Here is a 24,905-nt window from a genome sequence, read left to right on the forward strand (position 1 = left end):
AGGCATTGACCCGTACCTAACTCCCTATACCAAGACAAAGTTGAAATGAGTTCATGATTTAGATATAAAGAGTGGTATTATATGTAAATTAGAAAAACAAAGGATAATTTAGCTCTCAGATCTGTGGAGAAGGAAGGAATTTGTGACCAAAGAAGAAATGGAGTTCATTATTGAACACAAAATAAATAATTTTGATTATATTAAGTTAAAAAAAATTTTGTGCAAACAAAACTAATGTAGACAAGATTAGAAGGGAAGCAATAAACTGGGAAAACATTTTTACATACAAAGTTCTGATAAAGGTTTCATTTCTTAAATATATAGAGAATTGACTCAAATTTATAAGAATTCAAGCCATTCTCCAATTGATAAATGGTCAAAGGATATGAACAGAGAATTTTCAGATGAAGAAATTGAAACCAGTTCTAATCATATGAAAAAGTGCTCCAAATCACTATTGATCAGAGAAATGCAAATTAAGACAATTCTAAGATACTACTACACAGCTCTCAGATTGGCTAAGATGATAGGAAAAAATAATGACTAATATTGGAGGATATGTGGGAAAACTGGGACTGTAATACATTGTTGGTGGAGTTGTGAACTGATCCAACCGTTCTGGAGAGCAATTTGGAATTATATACAAAGGGCTATCAAATTAAGCATACCCTTTGATCCAGCCATGTTTCTACTTGACCTATGTCCCAAAGAAATCTTGAAGGAGGGAAAGGGACCCACATGTGCAAAAGGGCTGTTTGTGACAGCCCTTTTTGTAATAGTAAGAAACTGGAAACTGAGTGGATGCCCATCAGTTGGAGAATGGCTGAATAAGTTATGGGATATGAATATTATGGAATATTATTGTTCTATAAGAAACAATCAGCAGGATAATTTCAGAGAGGCCTAGAGAGACTTACAGGAACTGATGCTAAGTGAAATAAGCAGAACCAGCAGGCTATTGTACGTGGCAACAAGATTATATGAAGATCAATTCTGATGGACATGGCTTTTTTTAAATGAGGAGATGATTCAGGTCAATTGCAATGATCTTGTGATGAAGACAGCCATGTGCACTCAGAGAGAAGACAGTGGAAAATGATGTCAATCAAACATATCATTTTCACTCTTTTTGTTGTTGTTTGCTTGCATTTTATTTTCTTTCTAATATTTTTTCCTTTTTGATCTGATTTTTCTTGTGCAGCAAGATAATTGTATAAATATGTATGCATACATTGGATTAACATATATATTTTTATTATATTTAACATATATTGGATTACTTGCCATCTGGGGGGTGGTGGAGGGAAAAAGGGGAAAATTGGAATACAAGGTTTTTCAAGGGTCATGGTTGAAAAATTATCCATGCATATGTTTTGAAAAGAAAAAGCTTTAATAATAATTTTAAAAAACACATTCCTTCAATTTTCTGTTTTCCTTTTAATTTTGGAAATATATTTTTTTACTTTGTTCTATTTTCTAGGGACTTCACAGTACTGATTTTACAGGTTCTAAAATCTTCTTTCAGTTGAGGTCCTTTCCACTTCTGACATTCCATGTTTTAAGATTCCTCCCAATTCTGACATTCCATGTTTTAAAAGCATTTTCAGATTTCATATTCCAGTCTATGTTCTAAGTTTCTTCCCGGTTCTGACATTCCATGTTTTCATATCCTTTCCACACCTAACATTGTGTTTGCAGTTCCCTCCCACCTCTGACAATCTAAGCTCAAAGTTCTAAGCACCCCCCACTTTGCTTTTACCTTCGAAGACCCAACGCCCCACCTCCTCCCCGACCCCGGCTCCTCCCTGCTCGCCCCGCCCCGCTCCGCCTCTAGCCCGCCCCAATTTTCCCGCTGTGCTGCGCTCAAGTCCTCACAGAGATAAACAAACCTAGGAGCCAATCGGATACGCCTCTTCCCTCTTCGGACCAATCAAAAGACGCTTTATATGGAGGCGAAGGCCCGGGTGCTCCGGCGAGCCGGGGGAGAGGAAGTTAGGCTCCGGGAGAACTAATCCCGTTTCCTGCAGCCAGCGGTCCTTCATTCGTTCTCCGTGGGACGTAGCGTTCGCCTCTCGTTCGGGAACCGTTCTGCCGGGCTTAAAGAAACAGAGATGGCCCTGAGCAGGAGGTAAGGCCTGGACCGAGTGCTCCTCGGGCTGTCAGGATTCGTAGCTTGCGGGGCCCTCGATTTGGTTGAGACTCCCAGGCTGGAACGCTGGCGTGCAAGAGGCGGAGCCCTGGAGAAAAGCCGGGGCCGGAACCGTGCTGGGAGGTTTCGGGGAGAGAAGCCTGGACCCGGAGTGGCAGTGCCGGCGGGATCCGGGCTGGAGTCCGATCGGACGGAGGGGAATTCTGCGCGGGGGCCGGACCGGGGCGTAAAGATGAGGCCTCAGTGGCGACCGTGGGCGAGCTTCGAGGTCATCCCTACGGGCACTGCGCTCTCCACTTTACCCGCGCCCCTTGTTTAGGTCCGGGAAGCGAGACCGGGGAACCGCAGGCTCGCGGTCCCATTTACGTCCCCGGGATCCTCCCGGACCGTTGGCCGCGGCCTCGAAACGCTCAGTCGCCTCCGCCCTCCAGGACTCGGATCGTAGAGGGACTTCAGCTGGAGGAGCACCCTGCTTCCCAATAAATAAAGGGAAGACCCCAGAACTTAGCCAGCCCATCTCTTGAGGGGATGCAGGAGGAACCTGAGGTTAACTAGCTCAGTTTTATCACACAGTTTAGGGTCAAAGGTCACACTGATCCCCGGTCTTAAGCCTCCCATGCCTTCTTTCCATAGTCTCCAATGGGATTTTAGATTTGACTTTTCGATTCCTAAGTGCTATATATTATGACATAAGATGGGGGCAGCTGTCTTGGGTAAGATGGTTATATAGATAGAGTGAAACATAAGTGGTGCCTAGATATGCGTTCATTCAGGGTCTGTGTGTAAGATCCTGTAATAATGATGTTTATGCATCGGAGTGGTGATGGTGTGGTAGCCACTAACCCCTTTGTAACGTAGACTTTAGAGCTGGGTCCTGGGGATCATCCAGTTGCTCCCTGTCATTTTACAGATAAATCTTGGTGCAGGGAGATAAAATGATTAGTGCGGAGGCATGGAAAACAAGAGGCAGGTATCACACCCAGTACATCTGACTTGAAATCCAATACCCTTTCCATTCCATTATGCTCAGTCTCATCATTTTCTAGAACCTTGTTTTTATAATCTCCAAATAGATTTTTTTCTTCCATATTAGAAAAAAAGGGAGGCAAAAGCTTTTCCAAAATTGTTAAGATTGGATAGATCAATGATGAAAATCGATTCTTTTTCTTCCTAATTGATTTATCTCACTATAAATAGCACTGTTCCAAAACTTCTCCTTTACTTTCTCTGCTGAGGAATTGACCTCATAATTCACTGAAAAATCAAGAGCTCCCTCTTTTGTCCTTAAGTCATATCACCTTGATATGATATCTCACTATCCCTTTTGCTGCAGTCTGATAGATGACCTTTTTAAAAAACAAAAAACACAAATTTACCCCTGCCCCTTTTTTTGTTGTTGTGTCCAAACTCTGTGGCCCCATTTTGATGTTGTCTTGGATGAGATATTGGAGTAGTTTGCCATTTCCTTCTCCAGCTCATTTTACAGATGACCAACTGAGGCAAGTGTGGTTAAATCACTTGCCTCCCTGTCACATAGCTAATAAGATTTGAACTCAGGAAGGTGAGCCTTTCTGACTTTAGGCCTGGCATTTTATCTACTGAGCCACCTAACAGTTTATACCCTTCATCATCCCCTTACATTTTCTCTAGCAAATTGCACCCAATGTCATGTTTTATTTCTTTCTCATCTTCAGTTTCACATTATATTCTGATTCTTTCACTTCTGCATAATAAGCCTGGGTCTCCCCCATTTACTATTCTGCTACTTATCTGCTGACCCCACTAATCATTTTGTCCTTTACTGCTCCTTCTGTTCAACTTCTTGAAAAAACTGCTTATGCTTTCTCTTCTCTTACTGTCTTTTAAACCCTCTGCTGGATGTTTTTGACTTCATTCAAATGAACATGCTCTTTCCAAGATTGCCATTGATGTTTTGTTTTATTGCTAGGTTTAATTTTTTTTTTTTTCACCTTTATCCTTCTTTATTTGCAGTATTTCCTACTGAAGATTTCTCTTTGAGTTTTCATGACATTGCTCTCTCTTTGTTCTTCTGCCTGTATGACAATGTATTCTCAGTCTTCTTTACTGGCTCTTCATGTTATGCCCTCTAATTGTGAATGTTCCCCAAGGCTCTATTTTGGGCCATGTTTTCAGAAAAAGAGACCCCCTCCCAGGATAAGCTGATCACTAGAAATATCAATCACCATGCAGCAAATTCAACACTGTGTACTCAAAACCTTCTGGATGCCTTCAGCCTCTTCTCCCCTCTTATTGGAGGACTAAGGAGTGGAGCATTCAACATTAAAGCTTTCCTTTAAATAAAGTAGGATTTGGACTTTGCATTTCATTCTCTCCACTTTTCATTTACAGCTTGGCTTGGTTTGCACTTCCTTGAACAAGATATCCTTTGGTATTCACCCTAGTCTTCTAGTTTCCATTTGTATTTTCTATAATTTTAAGACAATGGTATAAGTTCTGCCCTCTGAAGCTAAACAGAGGCCTCATTATTTTTTCCATGAGAGCTCTTCAGCTATTTCAAAACAGTTATCACATTCCCTTTCAAACCTGTCCAAAAGGATAGCAAAGAAAGACTTTTTTCAAAAGACCTCTTGTTTTCCAGAAAGACTAGGTTACATTAGCTACAGTAAATGTATTAAGAGAATAGACTCCTACCATCTCTCTCTATACGATAACAAAACTGAAAACACATTTACATGACAATACCTAAGCAATCAATGCATCTCATATTTATTGAATGTTAAAGACTGGAACAGTAAAACTGTTCTAGGGCATCCCCTTTATCACACATATAAGGCAAAAGGAGTTTTGGCTTTAGAGTCAAGACACAGACTGAAACCCCAACTCTGCCATTTCCTTACCTGAGTAACTCTGGGTAAGTTTTACTTTGTGTCTCTGGACCTTCTATTTCATCATCAATAAAATGACAGGTGGGACTAAACCATCTCTAAAGCCTCTTACCACTCTAATAAATTTCATGGTCCCAAGAAATCATTTCACCAGAATGGCAATCCAGGCTGAGAGAGAAACTAGGACCAAAATCCATGCTGTGCAGGGTTTTCTATTGTAATACTCTTTAAAAGCAACAGTAAAACTTGGAGCAGTGGAGTTGAAAGGTAGCCTGAGCCTTAAAAACTTTCATCTCATTGACTATGTGGGGATTTGAGAGAGTTAGTGGTGTTTGATGGCAGAAAAGAACAAAATTTGAAGAACCTTTCAGGACTGAGGAGTCCTGGACTGCTGGAGAAAAGGAGCTAGTGGCTGAGAAACTTGAAATGTGGTCCCAAGCACAAAAAGAATCCTTGGAAGAACTTCAAAAGGACTTTAAATCAAAAGGATTAAAAATCAAATCAAATAAAAAAGATTGAGGAAAAATTAGTGAATTATTTTCTTCAGTTAGCTTTTTTAGCTCCTTTTGCATTTGGCCAATTGAATTTTCAATTTTCAATATAAGAAGTTATATGCTTTTGATCCTTTTTGAATTCTTCCAAGAGAGCCTTGTGAGATGGGAACCAACTCTTATCACCTTTTGAGGCTTCATCTGGACATGATTTGTTTTTAGTGTCCTCTGTAGGAAGAGACATATGAAAAATATTGATGCTCCATTGGCATGGAGGTTACGAATTAGTCAATCGTGGTTGACATCATGGCAGATGTGGACTACTGAGGAGAAGGCAGTTGGGTGTCTGAGGTGTAATGTATTGCGAGAAATAGGCCTGTTTCAGGTCTGTTTTCTTTCTCCATAAAAACTATCTATGGTCAGAGTTCTTTTTGCTTTTTATATTCATTGTTTAAAGGTTGAGGTCTGCTCTTAGGTCAAAAGGGAAATTGTCCCAGACTTCTTCTATAGACAGCAGCAACTTCACGCTGCTCTGGGCTGGTGCTGCTAACTTGCTTCTTGTGCTGGTGAGCATGGCCAAGTCCTGTGTTATTCTGGGGTTTAGAGGCTCACTGTTTGCCTTTTGTTTTTACATTGGATGATCTGCTGATCCACTGGTTTCTGAACTGGGGGAGTAGCCAACGCTGCTGTATTTTGGCTAAGAGCCTCCCAGTAAATTCCTTGGCCTGTGACACTATACCGCCTTGGGTCCTTGCGCTGGGACTGCGCTAGGTCACCTTCCCCATGCTTGATTAAAACAGACCTTTTCTGCAGTTCTTCCAAAATATCTTCTGTTGGAAATTTATTATACTCCAAATATTTGTGGGTTCTGTCACTCCAAAAAAAAGTCACGTGCTTGATTTGGTGCCAAAAAGAGCTTAGATAAAAACCTGTCTCCTCTCTGTCATTTTGTCTCTACCCCTAATTGAGGAAAAATTAGAAGAACAATTTATTAGAAGGAAAAAAAAAACTTATCCAAGAAAATTATGAAAAGAAGGTCAACTAACTTGAAATAGAGAATCAGGAACTTAAGAAAGAAAATAGCACTGTGCTGAGCTCTGGAGATACAAAAACACCAAGAAAAACAAAATAAAATTTAAAGAATGAAAAAATATAAGAGAATGTGAAACATCTCATCAGAAAAAGAACTGATTTAGAGAACAGATCAGGGAGAAATATAAGAATAGTTGAATTACCTGAAAATTAAGGAGGAAGAAGTAATAAAACTTGTACAGCAAGAGATAAAAGAAGGCCTCCAAGGGAGCAAGCAAAAGCCAATCAGCTTTAAAAATAATGTTTAGTATTATAATAGGTTTTCTTGAAATGGAAATTTGTGCTTTTATATTGAATCCTGTGTTCTTTTGTAAATATAGCTATGTCTGTTTTTCTTATTTTGTACTTAAATTTAAAATAAATTTTTTGAAAATTCATACATACACAGAAAAAGATTACTTGTTGGAGATATTGTAGGGGGGTTTATGATTTGGGTAAAAATGATTTAAGTGTCTGCTAACTTTAAAGTTGTATGATTTATTACCTTTTCCTTGTAATCAACAAGGATTTTCTCTATTTTCAGATTCTAGCTGAGGAAACAGTCTCTTTGTTATGATGCCATCCCGTAACAATGTAACTACTGGGATTCCCAGTAGTAAAGTGAAGTACTCCAAGCTTTCTAGCACAGATGATGGCTACATTGATCTTCAGGTGAGTAAACAGAGGAGTTTCTTGATGTTCACCCCCCAAAAAATCTAGGCCACCTAGGAAAGCAACATTCTGGAGTCCATGGGCCCTGGATTCAGAGTCCCATAAACCTGGATTGAAATGGCCTCATGTACTTAGTAGTAGCTTTGTGATTAACTCCTCGAAAGCTTAGCTCCATGTATATAAAATGTGGGAATTTAACTTAATAAACAGCTTTAAAGTTCCTTTCCAGCTCTAAATCTGGTTAGATCCTAGGCTCTATACTTAAAATCTTTAAACCGTTGATAGTCTCAGGGGAATTAGGTCAAACCAGTGTAGTACAGGTCTTGTCCATTTCCCTTGTGGTTTCCCAGAAATATGCCGGGAATAAAGTCAGACAGTGTATTTGTACAAATTGGAAGCTTTAAAATTCAGTAGGGAAATTATGTTGAATTACATTGAAACTGCAATTCTTTTAAAGCACTTTGTTAGCTGTATATGTGAATTTCAATTAAAGCCAAATCGGTTCTACTTTATGAAAAGAGGGAAGGCTCCTTTAAATAGAAAGAAAGAGCAGGAACAACTGTTTTCATTCTTGATTCATCAGTAAACACTTATCTTTTTAAAATATTTTTTAAACAAACAATTTTCTTTTTCTTGGGAAATAGTAAGAAACACAGAAAACAGTTAATCTATCCCACACTGTATAGTTATTAGAGACAATATTACTGCCTCTTTTCTCTTGTCTTCCCTCTTACTATAAAAAAATTTAAAATGAATTGATGGGGATTAGTTCCTTAAAGACATGCACACACATACATTAAGTTTATATGTTTCAGTTTATCTTACAACTTTGGCATTTGAAATAAAATTTGAAAATGATCTAGGAGACTTCCAGGAAAGTCTGTTCAGAAACATTGATTTCAAACTTCAGGAATCATCTCAAAGTCTCATCACAAATTGAGGTCATTATGGTACAGTGAAAATGTTAGCTAGATATAATTGCCCATCTCCAAACATATAAAGATGTTAGCCAGCTTCAGATATCAGAAACTGCTATCCAGTATATGTGTGCTATCTAGTAAGTGGTCAGTGAATGTTAGTTGAAATTGCTGAAAAATCAAATTGCATTATTCATCTTTTCACCTTTCATTAACATCCAAAATTGTTGACCATGCAAACATCTCCTTGATCCTGCGGAGACTCTTTTTTTTACAGAATATTGAAGATCTCTGATAATGTACACAGTGATTTATGATATCTTGGTTGTTTTATCATAGAGGACTACAAAATTATTTTTAGAAGAAAAAAGATTTTTATGGCATTAATTTTCTGAAGTATAATACCAGTACAATCCTGGTCAAACAACTCTTGGACTTAGTTCTGGTTACTACATTTTAGAAAGGACATTGACAAATTGGATTGTATTTAGAGGAGAGGATTCAAGAAAGTGAAAGAAACAAGCCATATTGGGATTGATTAGTGTAGAAACATTGATTCTAGCAGTGTTTAGCTAGAATGGAAACTTATGAGGAATATGGTAGCTGCTGTCAGATATTCAAAGGGAAGTAATGTGGAATAGGAGATTTTCCCCCAAGAGAACTGAAACCAATGGGTGAAAGTTAAAGAATGAACAATTTTGGCTTGATGTGAAGATTTATCTCATAATTTAAAACCTTTTTTTTTCTTTTTTTTTTGAGGCAATTGGGGTTAGGTGACTTGCCCAGGGTCACACAGCCAGGAAGTGTTAAAAGTGTCTGGGAGCAAATTTGAACTCAGGTCCTCCTGACTTCAGGGCTGGTGCTCTATCCGCTGTGCCACCTAGCTGCCCCTAATTTAAAACTTGAAAAAAGAAAAGGACTATCCTAGAGAGTTAGTGTGTTTCATGTGAAAGAAAAAACTGGATTACTATTTGTTAGTCTCATAGCCCGTAATCCTGTTTCTCTTGATGACATCATTCTTACAACTTAAGTGTTCTCTTCTACATAAGGTATTTCTCTAATTCTACAAACTGCTAGTGCCTCCCTCCAAAATTTACCTCATATTTTATATAGTTACACTTGTGTATGTACATGCTGATGGAATGTAAGCTCCTTGAAGTCAGAGGATATTTCATTTTTGTCATTATGTCCCTACTACTTAGAATAGTGTCCGGTGTACAGTCAGCATTTAATAAATGTTTTGTCATTTGATTGTTCAAACTTTTCCTTAATGCTTCCTTTCAGCTTCTTTTTCTTGTTGATCCTAAAATATCTCCCACTTGAGTTCCTTCCTTTTCAGTTCTTGAAGCTACTATAGTTAGACCCTTTTCATTTGCATTATATAATAGTTTCCCACCTGGTTTTCCTTTCCCTGGTCTGTACCTTCTCTGCTTTTTACTTTGCTTTCTGATCAATCTCTATAGTGCACTGTTTATATTTGCTTAAAAACCTTCAGTAGCTTCTCATCCCTTGTGGAATCAAATAAAATGTCTAATCTTGGCATTCAGCCACTTTCTTCCCCCCCAGAGTCTAGCTCCAGCTTACCTTTCCAGCCTTCTCTCACATTGCTTTTACATAATAGTTTTACATATATAGTTTACATATATGTTTTACATAATAGTGTTCTAGCTAAACTGACCTATTTTATTTCTTCTTTTTTCATCATTTTTAAAAATCTTGGTGTTTGCTTACAGTATCCTCCAACAACATGCCTGAAGTAGGGTCTTCTTCCTTCCATTAATTCCCCACTCTCATTTTTGTCTTTGTCAAGACCCCTTTATTTTAAGGAGTAACTCAGGTGCTACTTTTTCCATAAAGCTTTCCTGCTCTCTGCAAACCAAAAAGAATCTCCCCTTCAAATCCTCATAGCACTTTTCTTCTCTTTTGTATAATCCTCATTGTCTTTTTGGTCTAATAGTTGTGGACATATTATCTACACCCACTATTATAAGCTTATTGAGAGCAGGGTGTGTCATGTCTGTTTTTTCTTTCCTAGTGTTTGATATCTCAATGCATTATAAAAACAGATTCAAATGTAATGGAAATTTTAGAGTTTGGATTAGATGAACTCTGGGATCCTATGAGTGAAATAAAGAACTAGAAAGAAGAATTTACCAGGATTTCCTTTAAGTATTTGGTATAATAGTTGAGGCTTTAAAGAGTTTTCCCCATTGCCTCAAAAATGAAGTGTGTTATATTCTTGAAATCCTTCCTAATTTTTTTTTTTTTTCCTGAACGGAGTTTTCCTTTTTTTTCTCTCCCCTAAAGTTGGGTTGGAGAAACAGGGAAGCAAATATGTTGTGAAGGAGTGATCATCAGGGTCATTAGGAGGGTGGGAAGGAAGTATTTTTGTTGTTGTTGTTTTTTTTTTTTTCTATCTCAGAAGTCCTAATGCTTTTTAATGTCTTTCTCTTCCCTTCAACCTTCTAGTTTAAGAAGAGCCCTCCCAAAATCCCTTACAAGGCAATAGCACTTGCTGTAGTGCTATTTATGATTGGCACCTTTCTTATTGTCATAGGTGCTCTGCTGTTAGCTGGATATATCAGCAAAGGGGTAAGTTGTTTGTTGTGTAGCTGATCCTTCATTGTAATTAGAGAATATTGTAAAAATATATTAAATTATCCAGGAATTTAAAAAGGCTTATTTTAAAAAGCTTACATGGACATCCAACAGTTGGAGTGACTAAATAAGTTGTAGTATATGAATATTATATGATTTAAGAAATGAGGAAAATAAATGATTTTAAAAGACATGGAAAGATATATCAACTGATGCCAGATGAAGTGAATAGAAACAGAAGAACATTTTGTACTTGGTCATCAGTATTATAAAAATGATATAATAATCATAAAAATAATAAATTCATAAAGAGTGAAATGAGTAGAACTTGGAGAACCATTTATATAACATTAAAAAAGCAACTTTGAAAGGTGTAAGAACTTGGATCGTATAACGATGACCATATGTGATTCCAGAAGACCAATGATGAAATTTGCTCTCTCTCTGTAGATATAGATATTTATGTATAGTCATTGGTGAAATTTTTTTTTGCTTAACTACACATATTTGGTTTTGTTTTTTTTTCCTCCTCCCCTGCAAGGTAGTGGGTAGAAAGAAGAGAAAATAGATTACTGTTAACTTTTTAAAGTTAGTAAGATGGGAGCATGCTGTAGATATAAAATGTTGCATGAACTTTCAGGCAAGATCACTGTATTAGTTGTTTTACTTAAATGTTTGTAATGTAAAAAAAATCAATAAAATTGAAAATGTAAAAAAAAAAAACTTTAAAAAGCTTTATTTGGGGGAAGCAATATATTTCTCAAATGTTTTATCTAGAAGCAAAGAAAGAAAATTTAATATTCTTCCATTGAACTCACAAAGCTTCTTACATATACACAATTTCTGAGAGTCCAGTGATAGGTCTTGAAATTTCTTGTTTTACATGTAATAGTTTTGAAGCCTAGAAATGTGAAAGGCCATTTACTGGACTTCTGTAGTGCCCTCAGAAATAGAAAACTAGAGGTGACTGGAAGTAGCCATCTTTATCTTTTAGAATATCTTTTGGATTCACAGTGGACGGTCATGGAAAATTTTTTTTATTTTTAAGGAAATCTTCAGATTTAGGAAACTGGGATTTTATAAAGTGGTAGTCTGAGCAGCAATAAGTTCAACAATAGACTAACTTTCTTTCAGACTGTTTCTGCAGGTCATTCAGCCAAGGCAAGCAACAAGCTTTATTAAGTGAGAATTGCTCTGGTGATAACAGAGAAGGGTAGAAATGAAGCCTTCTCACAAAGAAGCATACATCTGAATGCAGGAGAAAACCTGCAAATAACTATGAACATACGAGATATATGTAAAGTAGATAAAAATAATGTGAAAGAGAGAGCATGGAGAGCTAAGAGTGTGTTAAGAGAAGTATGGTGTAAGATTGTAAAGGTGGTAAATGTCCAAATTATGAAGGGATTTAAATTTCAGAGTTTATATTATATTCTGGAGGTAATAGAAAACTACTGGACAGGAGGTTGACATAGTCAGATCTATACTTTTGGCAAATTACATTGACAGTTAAATAGAGGATGATTTGGAATAGGGGGAGAGTTGAAGCAGGGAGAATAAATAATTAGAACTCTTTATAGCAGAGGGATGATAAAAGCCTGAAGTAGAGTTGTGGCTAGCTCAATAAAGTAAAGGGAATGTATATGAGGGACTTTGTGAAAGTAGAAATAATGGGATTTTGGTTAAACCATAGTTGATAATTTAGAATTGTTCAGAAGTTGTTGTAAAAATAGTAATAAATCAATTTTTTAAGAGTCCTTTTTAGTCTGAGGTTCTGGGTTGGTGACAAGGTGATGAATTTTTCAACTGTAGCAGCTTTCAAAGACCTATCTACAGAGTTGTAGAGAAGTTGCTTTGAAAAAAGGAAGTCCTTGAAGTATTTTTTGTTGCTGGCCTTAAGAAAACCTAAGGTTGAATCCTATCATTTCCCTTCTGAACCTAGACTCCTTATCTGTCAAATAGAAATGGTTATATTTATTACTATGAAGACAGACTTCATAAACTATCGAATGTTATTTAAAACTATTTATGTGGCAAATGGCTTTCCCTGGAAGTGATCACTTACTGTTGCTGCCCTACACCACAACACCTAAATTTAAAGGTTATCTTATAAACAAAAATGATAGTTTTCCTTTAGTGTCCTCTGGGTATTTAAAAGATATTCTGAAAGATTAAAAAAAAAAATTGCTCCTAAGTTTTTAGTGACATTGGTGTAATGCTAATGTTTTCCTTCTTCCACCACCAGGGAGCAGACCGAGCCATTCCTGTCTTGATAATTGGGATTCTGGTATTCCTGCCAGGATTCTACCACTTGCGCATTGCCTACTACGCTTCCAAAGGCTACAGGGGCTACTCTTACGATGACATTCCGGATTTTGATGACTAGAGTCTACTTTGTTCCAGAAGAAAACAGTTGCTTTGGGAATAAGCTTAGCACTGAAAAGCTGAACCCATGGAAATTTAAATACTGTGGGTCAGAGAATTCTCTAGTCCTACACTTTATTTTAGCGAGGTCATTGCTAGGCTCTCTAGAATCATCCCAAAGATGTTAACTGAGCTTGCAATTAGAGAAATATGACATCTTTTTCTTTACCTCCTGTTCTGAGCTAAGTTTTTTGAAGAGGCAGCTTTTCCACACATACACACACACCCATACCCACAAGTTCGAAGCAGTTGTGGAAGTAGTAATAGAATTGCTCCAAAAATCATTTTTGTAAGATACGTACGATCTTTTCAGTCTGAGCTTCATCACCAGGTTGGCTTTATGGTGATGAATTTTTCTACTGCAGCTGCTTTCATAGACCATCTGTAATAACTATATCTATCTCTATATATGTATGTATATATTAGTATGTGAATATATACATATATGTGTATACACACACACAAATGTACACAGTAATAGGAATTTGGTGAGGAATTGACCAAATAATGGTCTGGTTGAAAAGAGACTGAATCTCCCAATCTTAAGTTGATCATTTTTATGTTTTAGCTTTTTATTTTTGGAAGTAGTCCATGTTACCTGCATGGTTTGTGTCAAATAGAATATGTAATGTGTCTTAGCTTCATTTTGTTAAGTAGTATTATTTGAAGAACCATTTGAATTGAATAACTCAAACCATTGACCTATTTCTTCTACTGTGTTCCAGTAGAACATTTGTTTATTGAACTAAGTGTAATCAAATTAGTAAGAATCCATAATGATTCTAACTTGCTTTTTGAAGTGACACAAAAATTAGGAATGCTGGAAGTCTTAGACTAGATTTTGCAGTTTTTCATCTTACTGATACTTTATCAGGCCTTATCTGTTTCATAGGTTTGATGACTATACTATGGGGCACTTTGTCCTCTGAAGATCAGGATGTTCCATGCTTTTATCATTTTGTAAGGGCTGAATTTTTTACTAGTTGTTGAGATTTTTTATTTCCTATGAAAAATAAGGTTTGGTTGTTGATAATTTAGTTGTTTTTTAAAAATTGCTTTATTAGTACCTTTTATTGTTGTTTTCTTATTGCAAAGATGATACAGACTCGGTGGTCACTTAAAGTCTGAGCTTGGCTAATATAAGTTAATTATTTCATTGTTACAGGGAGTGAGAACATTTAAGAGAAATTAAAATGTCAAAATCAGAGCTCTAGATTTAATATTTGTAAAAGCTGTGCCTTATATTGGACATTGTAATAGACTTGATTATCATGTTGGAGATTTAAGTCTATAAGTCACATATATAATACATCCTCTTTCCTTTTGGCTTTTGGTTATACCAAGTCACTTATCAGACTAAGACTCTACTGTATAACCATACTTTTACACTTACCTGCAATGAATTACATTTTTGCATTTAATCATTAATCATCTAAGACCTAATCAGTAACATTTCATTGAGTCTAAGTGAAAAGCACTCCATTAGGTCCTATTCCAATTTATAACTAAAGCAGATGGCATCATTTCTGTCCTCAGGGAGCTTACCTATTAATGGAAGAAACAAATGGAAAACGTGTGAGCATACAAGCAAAATCACAGAAGTATATTAAAATGTATTTTCTTACACATTAAATGTGGCCCTTTGATTTTTATGAAAGATAGCTGCTCAGGGAAGGTTGTTGAAGTGATGGAAGAGACTGAAACCAGACTGTTATATGAAGGCTATGCAAAGAAGAGGGACAAGGTTTGGCAGAAGGAAAACAATGAAAGCAGGAGTGGCATAGATGAGAGGCAATGGTGTAATGGAAAGAGCACCACATAGTTAGGCTTGAGTCTTTGCTCCATTACTTAGTAGCTGAGTCATTTATTTCCTTGGTTCCTTTAATCTGTAAAATTAGAGTAATAATAGTTGCACTACCTACCTCACAGGGTTGTTGTGAGGAAAATGATCTTGAAACTTCTCTCTCAGATAAGTCATGTAACCTCTTTGAACCTCAGTTTCATCTGTAAGAGAGGGATTCCCTGAATTCTTCATAAGATTTTTTGTGAGAATCAGATGAGATTATATGTAAGTACATACAGGAGCAAGGAATTCTTATTGTGAAGGAAGACAAAAATAGGTGAATTGTGGAAGTGTTAAGAGAATGATACAAAAAGACTTCAGAAACTATCTTTTTCAGGGACTTTTAATCTGGGCTTAATTTTTTTTTTTTTAACATTTTGATAACTATTTTAATGTAACTGCTTTCTTTTGCAATCCTTTGTATTTAGAATGTGTTTGACAACATTATTCTGAGAATGGGTCCGTAAGTTTTGCCAGACTGCCAAATGAGTCGATGACACAAATAAAATTAATCTCTGGTCTGGTCCAACTCATTATTTTACAGATTAGTAAACCAAGACCCAGAGAGGTTAAGTGACAATCATAAATATGTTTATTTGGCTAAGTTGGATAGTTCATGCTATCTTCTGTGAATATATTAGAAAATTAGAACAGTTAACCAGTGAGATAGAAGGGGCAAATTGATTAAGCTGATAATGTGACTGAAGAATGAGTGGAGAGAAACTAGACCTTGCTTTTTATCTCTTTTCTAATCCTGACAGTAGTTTTAGTGATCAATAAATGCTTGTTAGATGAATAAAACCTAAGAAGAGAGATTAATAAAAATAAAACTGGCCAGTGGAATTGAGAATTTTCATTTCTTAGTTCAGGACAGTCTTTCAATAGAAGTGACTGAATTAGAGTGAAGAATGGAGAGTAATCAAAGGAATGTTGCAAAAGAACAGGTAGCACACACAGCAGGAAAGAGATCAATTTATAACAAAGCTTGAGGTACTTGGAAGATAAGATGGTGTTTAAGCAACAAAATGTCCTGTTTGGAGAGTCTTCCTTAAATTGAGCCAAAATTTTCTACTCTGTAACTTCTGCCAGTTCTGCCTAGATTTTCACCTCTGAAGCTATATAGAATAAGTGAAATCCTTTTATATTCTGACATCCTTGAGACATTTTAAGCAAATATTCATGTTATACTCTATAAATCACACTTCCAAGCTAAACATTTCTTTCCTTGAATTCTGGACCTCATTCTTGCTCTCTGTATGTAAGCCAGTTTGTCATATTCCTCTAAATAGGAGGCTTGTACCTAAACATAGTAGTTGATTTCTGATAAGTACAGAATATAGTTGTACTATTCCCTTATTCTTAATACTATATTTCTATTAATATAGTTTAAGATTGTATAATTTTCCCCCAGTGTTGTCATATTTGTATCATTCTGAGTTTAAAGTCATTTAAAAATCATCATGGCATAGTAGATAAAGCAGTGAATTTGGAGTTAGGGAAGGACTCAATTGACATCCCACCTCAGATAATTATTAGCTATGGGATCTTGGAATAATCATTTGTCCTCTCTGTACTTCCATTTTCTTATCTATAAAATAAAGATAGTAAGTCTTGAATGCTTCTAAAGTCTTATCCAGTTCTAAATTTATGGGAGGAAAAAATCAAACATTTATTTCTACTAATTGGATCTAGACTGACTCATTATTAATTAGTTCTCATCCATCCTGTTGCTATTTATACCTTGGTGTATAAGCTTTTCACTATTAAATTTTATCTTGACAACTTAGACTCATGATTGTAGCCTGTTCAGGATCTTTGAGTAGGTTTGTCATCTGGTATATTAGCTTTTCCTCCTCAGGGCTCTCAGTCATTTAAGTCATTGATCAAAGTATTGAATGAGATAGAACTAAATTTAAATCTCTTGCCACCAACCAATGGAGACATTCTCCCAGGATTACACTAATCCATGCAATCTTTAGATGTTATGATATGAATTCATTTAGAATCACAAAGTCAAGGGTTGGAAGGAACCTCAAGAGTTCATCTCTTCTAACCCTTACCAAAAACATGTATCTTCTCTACAAAACAGTTGTCTAGACTCTGCTTGAAGACAATGTTTGGAAGAACACCACTGCCCATTCTCTATCCCCCAACATAGCATATGATGGTTCTTTTTCATATGAACTGGCCTGGCCATAGGTCACATTCTTGTAAGTTGATTTTTTTCAACTCAGGTCAAGGGCTTTTTTTTTCTGATTTAATCTTTTTACTTTCATCCACAGTTCTCACCTGTCACAGCCTTTTGGGATGCTAATTCAATCATCCAGCATATTAGTCCTGCTTTTTGGTTTCCTTTATTCTTCAAATGTGATAAATATAATTTTTCTATCCCTTCACGCAAGTAATTGATTAAAAAAATTTATTGATCTCCAAGGGTTGGAGGAATCTAGCTATACTATGTCTTCAGCATTTCCAGGATCTGTTAGTCTGACTACTCTGTTCAAAAAAAGAATTGGGGTAGATTGGCATGGTTTTCTAAATAAATATATGGGTGATAAGCGAATAATGCTTCCCTTTCTAATTTATCAAGAACATTTCTTTTATATTCATAATAGTTTTGCAAAGGATCAACATGAAGATCCTTACAGTCTAGTTATAGTTTTCTGACTTTTGGAAATCAGGGTGTTTGCTGGTCTTTGGTCCCAGAAGGAATGTCTTTTTTACTCTAGTTTAAATATCATTTCTAACAAGTTTGGTAGTCACATTTGCAAATTCCTTTAGCTAAATGACATAGTGATTAGGATACTAGACCTGAAGTCTGGAAGACCTATGACTTCAAATTCAGCTTCACATATTCAGTTACATGACCCTTGGCAAGTCACATGAATCTCTGTCTTAGTTTCTGCAAATGTAAAATGGGGATAACACCTACCTCACAGGGTTGTTGTGAGGATCAAGTGAATTAACATGTAAAGCACTTTGCAAACCTTAAAGCACTACTATATAAATGCTAGCAATTAATAGTATTGAACTTTAAATAAAGGGATCTAAATGCTCTCTTACCATATCTTCACTTATGTTAAACCATTTTTGTTTTATCCTTCCCAGTCTGAAGAGCTTGCTCTTGGTAACAAATACAAAGACAACATAATAAAAAAGTTGAGTATATCTGCCTTCTCAGTGTTACTTGTTACTATCATCATTCTAATGCAGATAAGGATCCTTTCCTCTGATCTTCAACTTGTCCTTGACATAGCTTAAAAAGCCATTTTCATTTTATTATTTTTTTGTATCTATACTTTCTAACACTTCTCATGGCATCTTTTCTCATTTCTCTAGAAATTTCTCACTTGTTTATGTCTCTTGAAAACTAAATAGATAATATCAATGTATGTTTACAACCTTTTTAGATTTCCTTTTCAAAAATATTATTCAACTGAAGTTTCATTTATTCAGAAACTATTAAAATGGGACTAAAATTGAGATAACGATTATTTTTTGAATCTCAGTTGCTCCATATGTCATTTCCTATAGTGAAAATTTTAAATTTTTTCTTCAAGCTTTCCAACATTTCTTTATATTCTATTCTTGTAATAGACAAATGAGTCTTTATAATATCTCTTATGGATCATATTCTTTCCAGTCAGACTGCCCCAATCTTCAGGTACTCATCACTAATCTCCTGTTAGAACCTTCTAACTGGTCTCCCTACCTCAAGTCTCCTCCAATCTATCCTCTACTCATTTAACAAGGTGATTTTTCTTAAGCATAGGTCTTACTAAAATGAGTTCCAGTGACTTCTTAATATTTCTGAGATAAAATTTAAAGTCAAAATGGATACTTCTACTTTTGGAAGGACATCTGTGAGTTTACTACCTTTCCAGTCTTACATCTTCCTCCTTTCCACACACTGATCCAACTAAACTCTTTTATTTGCTATTTTTCATACTGGATTCTTTGTCTCTCATCCCTATTCCTCTGGTTTAACTCTTCCATGGCTGGAATCCTTTGCTTCTTTAACTCTGCCTCTTTAAGTTTCCTTAGCTTCCTTGAGCACAACTCAAATCTCACCACTTGAAGGAGAATTTTCCAGATCTTCCTGGCTGCTAGTGTCTTACAATTTTAAATTACCTATTATCTACTATGTATGTTGAATGTACATAGTTATTTACAGATTTTCTTCTTCACCAGAATGTATAGTCTGAAGGCAGGGACTGGTTTTTATCTTTGTATTCTAAGTGCTTAGTATAATGTCTGGGTCATGATAAAAACTTAAGGGAATATCTAAGATATTTGAAGGTTACTCCTTCAACTCATTCTGCACCCCTCAAAATTCAACATAATCAGTCTTTTGTTCCTCTGGTTTTATAAGATGTATCACTATTTCTTGATCAAATTAATTCTCTGATCAAAATGATTCCCCTCACCATGTCCTTGATCTTTTAGAATTTTGCTCTAGCAGTCATACAATCTTTTCCGGTCCTCCCTTCTATTCATTTATAATATATTCAGGGCTTCCTAATCCTATAAATTCATTTTGCTTCTATCTAGTTTCTATCTTCTTTCTCATCCCCTCTATTGCCAAAGTTCTTTAAAAGGCGGATTACTACTTTCTCATCTATTATCCCTTGTGATCTTTTAGTCTCATCTCTTCATCTTCTCAGTGTTTACCAGTGATTATCTGATCAGCCGTGTTGTCTCCTTGTGAGACTGTGAGCTCCTTGAGGGTAAGGACTCTTGCCTTTTCTTTGTAAGCTCCAGCATTTAGTACAGTGCCTGAAAGTAGGCACTTAATAAATGCTTATTGACTAACATTCCTTCCAACCCCTTAAGTTGGACATTCTGTAGGAATCTGTTCTCAATCTTTTTCTTCTCTTCATTTTCTTCTTTGACAATCAGATTCATTCCAACCCCATACAAATGACTGTATACCCCAATTAATCTCCTGAACTCTAGACTTTTATTTCCCATTGGATAATGAACATATTCATTTGGATGCCCTATCACTACTTCAGACATATTCAAAATTGAATGTATCATCTTTTCTCTCAAACCTGGTCTTCTACTTCTTTTGATGACAAATTCTGTGATGATGCCTTTATGATGCATCTCAAAACCATTTCCATTCTTCCTCTTTTCACTCCTATATATTATACTTAGTAATAGGCAACTAGAAATGATTCCAGTCTATAAAGTCAGCTAGTTGGGTTAGGTGTTGCTTTTGTAGCTTTTTCAGACATCTGTGGTTTTCATAATTTTGTATGTGAATACTACATGGTTGAATCCAGCAATTTCTTATGAAACTTTTCTTATGGTAAGGTCATACATGGGTAAGCACAACTACGTTATTACTTATTCCACTTGAAAGTGTTTTAAAGAGTGTCACACAATTAAAGGAATCATTAGAACTGTAGCATGAAAGAATATAAGTCTAGAGACTGTACTTATGGTTTCATTGGTATAGGAAACTCCCAGGTGAGAAAAGTGCCTTTTCTGCTACTTATATCAGAGAGTTGAATTGAGTGCTAAGAGATTAAATGACTAATGCAGGATCACATGGTAGATGAATCCATACCTATATCCTATGGGCAAGGGGAAGGAGAGCATGGTGGAACATGGATGTGGGGATATGGGGTGGAGGGTATGGTAGCAATTTATGAGTATTCCATTAACTAATGGAACAACTAGTCCATTCAGATGTAGGCTGGCAGATTTAAAGCATTAGAGCCTACTGGGAAAAAACAATAGCTGAAAGTTCCATGTTTTTCTTTGCTGAGGTTATTGTAAATGAAGAGATATTTCCTCCATTTTATAGAAATCGACTCAACATTGAAGCAGCAGGTTCCAGTGAAAACAAATTTGGGAATAGGGACTAAGGTTAATTTTGAGTTCTAATAATGTAACGTTATACATGTTCAGTTTCCTCTTTCCCCATCATCGAGAAGAGATATGGTAGAAGTACAGGAGACAGAACCTTCTCCCCTTTGCCTACTTGTCCAAAATGGTCTGCAGAGGTGAAATTTTGAAAGTAGTACAGCAAGGTGCTATCAAAAATCCATCTAGTCATCTAGAGGGAACATCAAATTATATGCTGATGGAGAAATCCAACTTAAAAAAAAAAGTCATTTTTCCAGACTAGGCTGTCATTAAGAACTTTAAGTATGTTTGTACTAGGGTCAGGATCTGGCTGGTCAACATTCTGAGTAGATTACTCCAGTGCCTAGGGAGAGACTATGTACCCAGGATAGGGGAAGTTCTGGACCCATACAGGCAGGAGCATGTGCCAATTGGCAGCTTTATCTTCCACTACTCAGTTCTAGTTCACAGATTCAGGGTGAACTGAGAAAGTGTGCCTAGGGGTGGCATTCAAAGATAAGTAAAGGATTGAGGCTTACGTTGAGAGGAATGAACACAGAAGAAAACAGTAGTGTGACTGATCTCCAGGAACAGCAGGTTCTCAGGTCCAGCTTCTAGCTCAATCTGAAGCTTGCAGTGGATTAACCAGTCCAGGAATCTAGTCCACCTGGCTGATAGGGACTAGATCTGATCTACTGCTCTTTAGATGATACATTAACTTACAGAGCTCAGACATGGGCGTGGGGGGGTAGCACTCAAACCGCTATGTATCAAATTGTTTTGAGAGTATTGAAATCTTGCAGGTGCCCAGTCTGAGCTGTTCCTGAAATCCTGGAATAACACAATATTCAATTTCCCCAAAAAGCTCATATCTTCCCTCCAGAAGTGTACAGAGGTCAGTCCTAATATCAAGTCCAAAATAAAAAAGACCAGAAGAATGGACAAAATCAATAAAAAGTTAGTTACTATGATGATGAGTAATCAAAATGTGAATCTAGAAGAAATTAAAACAAGGAAAGACTCAAAAGAAAATATAATTTAGGCACTGATTTAACAATTCCTGGAATATTTGAAGAGAAAATTATTTTAGAGGAGCTGTGGAAAAAATTAGAAATAACTTGGCTCAATAAATATAAAGCCTTGCTCAAGCAACAGTTTCCTTGGAAATTTTGCTATTTAGTCATTTTCCTGACCTTTTTTGAGTTTTCTTGGCAAAGATACTGGAGTGGTTTGCCATTTCCTTCTCCAACTGGTTTTACAGATGAGGAAATTGAGGCAAACAGGGTGAAGTGACTTTCCTAGGGTTAGAGACCGGATTTAAACTCGGGAAGTCTTCCTGACTCTAGGCTTGGTGTTCTATCCACTACACTGAAAATTAGAATGGACTAAAAGAAGCCAATGACAACATAAGAAATATTAAAGTCCAAAGACTGCCAAAAAAAATGTAAAGACTGCAACAAAAAATGCAAACATCAAAGAAAAAATTTAAGAATTGCTGGACATACTGTTCAGGTTGTCCAATGATTCTTAAAATTTTTTCTTTGCATTTTTTGTTGCAATCTTTACATTTTCTCTTTAATTCTTATTCTTAAATCTTATAATAATCTTTATATCTTAAATCTTAATCTTAAAATTGTCCAAATCTCGTGGAACCAGAAAGCAAAATTCAAATAGGAAGAATTATCAGTTATGAAAATTATGAAAGAAGACCAAAATGAAAACTTCCAGGAAATATTATAGTCAAAATCTGGAACTGGGTTGAAGAAAAATACTTTAATCAGAAAGAAACAATTTAAGTACCAAGGATCCTTAGTTAGATTTATACATAATTTAGCAGCCACCAATGCAAAGGAGCAGAGTCTATCTTGGAATATGATATTCCAAAAGGCAAAGTATGTAGACTTACAGCAAAACTGAGTATAATGCTCCAGGAAATAGATCTTTGATAAAATGAAGCATCTGAATAAAAATTGCAGAGCTGCATAGAAACTAGGAAGTTCAAACACAGGAATTGACAAACAAACAGGCAAACATGAATGAATGGTGATGGATTAAATATGGATAAATTGTTTACATTCTATTATGAGAAAATACACATATCCCTTCAGAACCCTATGTTAATGGCCTCTAGGGAATCTAATTAAACAAAGCTTGGGGATGATTGTTATAGGTTGATCTATAGAAAAAAAGGAAGGAGGTAGAGAGTAAATTTGGGAAAAATAATGGTGCATAAGAAGTCCATGTAAAGAAAAGGAAATGGGACAGTAGACTCAGCTGACCCTTGAGCCTTACCCTCACCTGAATTGGTTAAAGGAGGAAAGAACACATACACACACAAAAAAAGTTGAGTGTAACATCTCATTCAATAAGAAAATAGGGAAAAGGGTGAATTAATGGCATCATAGTTGAAGGGAGGAATTATTCCTAAGCAACCAACTCTAAAAATGTTTATAGCTCTTTTCAAAGTAGCAAAGAATGGAAATCTGAGTGCCTTTAAATTGGAGAATAGCTGAACAAGTTATGCTATATAAATATGATAGAATACTATATTATAGGTAGCATTTACATAGTACCTGCTATGTGCTATAAACACTTAAAAAAATGTTTTTTGATCCTCACAACAACCCCGGTTATCATTATCCTCATATTCTAGAGGAGGAAACAGGTTAAGTGATTAACCCAAGATAACATAGCTAGGAAGTATCTGAGGCTGAACTTGAACTCAAGTCTTCCTGACTCCAGTTCAGTGCTCTATCCACTGGGCCATATTAACTGCCTATAATACTATCATATCAGAGATGATAAAGATAGTTTCAGAGAAACCTGGGAAAACATGGAAAGTGATAAAGAGAAAAGTGAACCGAACTAGGAGAATATGCAATAACAACACGGTAAAAACAATTTCAAAATAATTAGGAACTCTGATCAGCCTAATGATCATAATTACAGAGGACCTATGAAGCATGCTATCTACATCATAATAAAAAGGTGAAGGATAGTTCAGAATGAGACATGTATGGGTATCTCTATATGTATTTTATGTGTACACAAAATACACATGTACACACATGCATTTTGTATGTAATCAATATGTAAATTGCTTAATTATACATATTTGTGACATGTTTTTGTCATTTTTAATGTGTTGGTGTGGAAGAAAGAATTTTTGTTGATTAAAAAAAATTAAAGCAAAATACATGAAGTAAATGAGCTTGCCCAGAAGACGGAATTTCTCAGGAACCAGATATCAAATATCCTTTAATATTTGATATTAGACAATGAGTGGGCAAGCAAAAATATCATTTGGTTTTTAATCTTGGGCATTCTACTCTTTTTTCTTTTATTGATCGTGATGAATTGAAGCCCTGCATTTCTCCTAAGATGAAAAGCATTAAGAACTAGAGCTAAAGCAAAGAGTGGGAGGATTCATAAATGTTTGCTGTCTTTCCTCTGTAGACTGCTCAAGTTTGAAGATGCACCAAAAAGTAATGCATCTGGCTCCTGGTTCATTTTACTCCGAGTTATTTACTTCAATCAAGTGCCTGTTCTGTGCAAAGTACAATGCTGGGCCCTGGGGATACAAAGTAAAAAAATAACTGTCCTTGCCCTTCAAGATCTTAACATTCTACTGGGGCCAGTAGGGAAGAGAACACGCGAACAAGGTTCCAGCCACTAGAGGGCATCAGAGAAAGTTTGACAAGGAAGCGTTACCTGAGCTGAACTTTGAAGAAAGGCAGAATTTAGGAAAGGGTGTCTTCAAGGCTTGGGCAAAGACTAAGGTAAATTCGTGGTCCCAGGGGATGGAAGCAGCTTGTAGTCCAGTTTGATGAGACATAGAGGGTATGATGAGAAAGAGGATGGAAAAATATACCGGAGCTAGTCCGGAGGGTCCGGCACCAGAGTTTGCCCATTGTCTCACGGCCATAGGGAGTCCCTGATGGTCTTTGAGTGAAGGAGTGACTTAGTCGCGTACTTCGGGCAACGGCATAATAGCTAGGAGGCCCGCGCCTGTGGCAG

The 24,905-nt window shown here is 36.2% G+C and overlaps 1 protein-coding gene across 1 annotated transcript; it reads left to right on the top strand.

Annotated features, from left to right (window-relative positions):
- Nucleotides 1-1,863: 1,863 nt before the first annotated feature.
- Nucleotides 1,864-18,200, top strand: TMEM230 (transmembrane protein 230). The gene is made up of 4 exons (XM_051975456.1): nucleotides 1,864-2,128; nucleotides 7,123-7,250; nucleotides 10,637-10,759; nucleotides 13,011-18,200. The coding sequence occupies exons 2-4, from the start codon at nucleotides 7,152-7,154 to the stop codon at nucleotides 13,149-13,151; spliced, it is 363 nt and encodes a 120-aa protein (XP_051831416.1). The 5' UTR covers nucleotides 1,864-2,128; nucleotides 7,123-7,151; the 3' UTR covers nucleotides 13,152-18,200.
- The last annotated feature ends 6,705 nt before the right edge of the window (nucleotides 18,201-24,905 follow it).

This window comes from Antechinus flavipes, chromosome 2 (assembly GCF_016432865.1).
Source record: "Antechinus flavipes isolate AdamAnt ecotype Samford, QLD, Australia chromosome 2, AdamAnt_v2, whole genome shotgun sequence".
NCBI classification, from domain to species: domain Eukaryota; kingdom Metazoa; phylum Chordata; class Mammalia; order Dasyuromorphia; family Dasyuridae; genus Antechinus; species Antechinus flavipes.

What these genes read in the sequence shown, in the direction of transcription:
- TMEM230 (XM_051975456.1), top strand. Translation starts at nt 7,152, where the DNA reads ATGATGCCATCCCGTAACAATGTAACTACTGGGATTCCCAGTAGTAAA. An exon ending in ATGGCTACATTGATCTTCAG is followed by an intron (nt 7,251 to 10,636) that starts GTGAGTAAACAG and finishes TCAACCTTCTAG; the next exon opens with TTTAAGAAGAGCCCTCCCAA. An exon ending in CTGGATATATCAGCAAAGGG is followed by an intron (nt 10,760 to 13,010) that starts GTAAGTTGTTTG and finishes TTCCACCACCAG; the next exon opens with GGAGCAGACCGAGCCATTCC.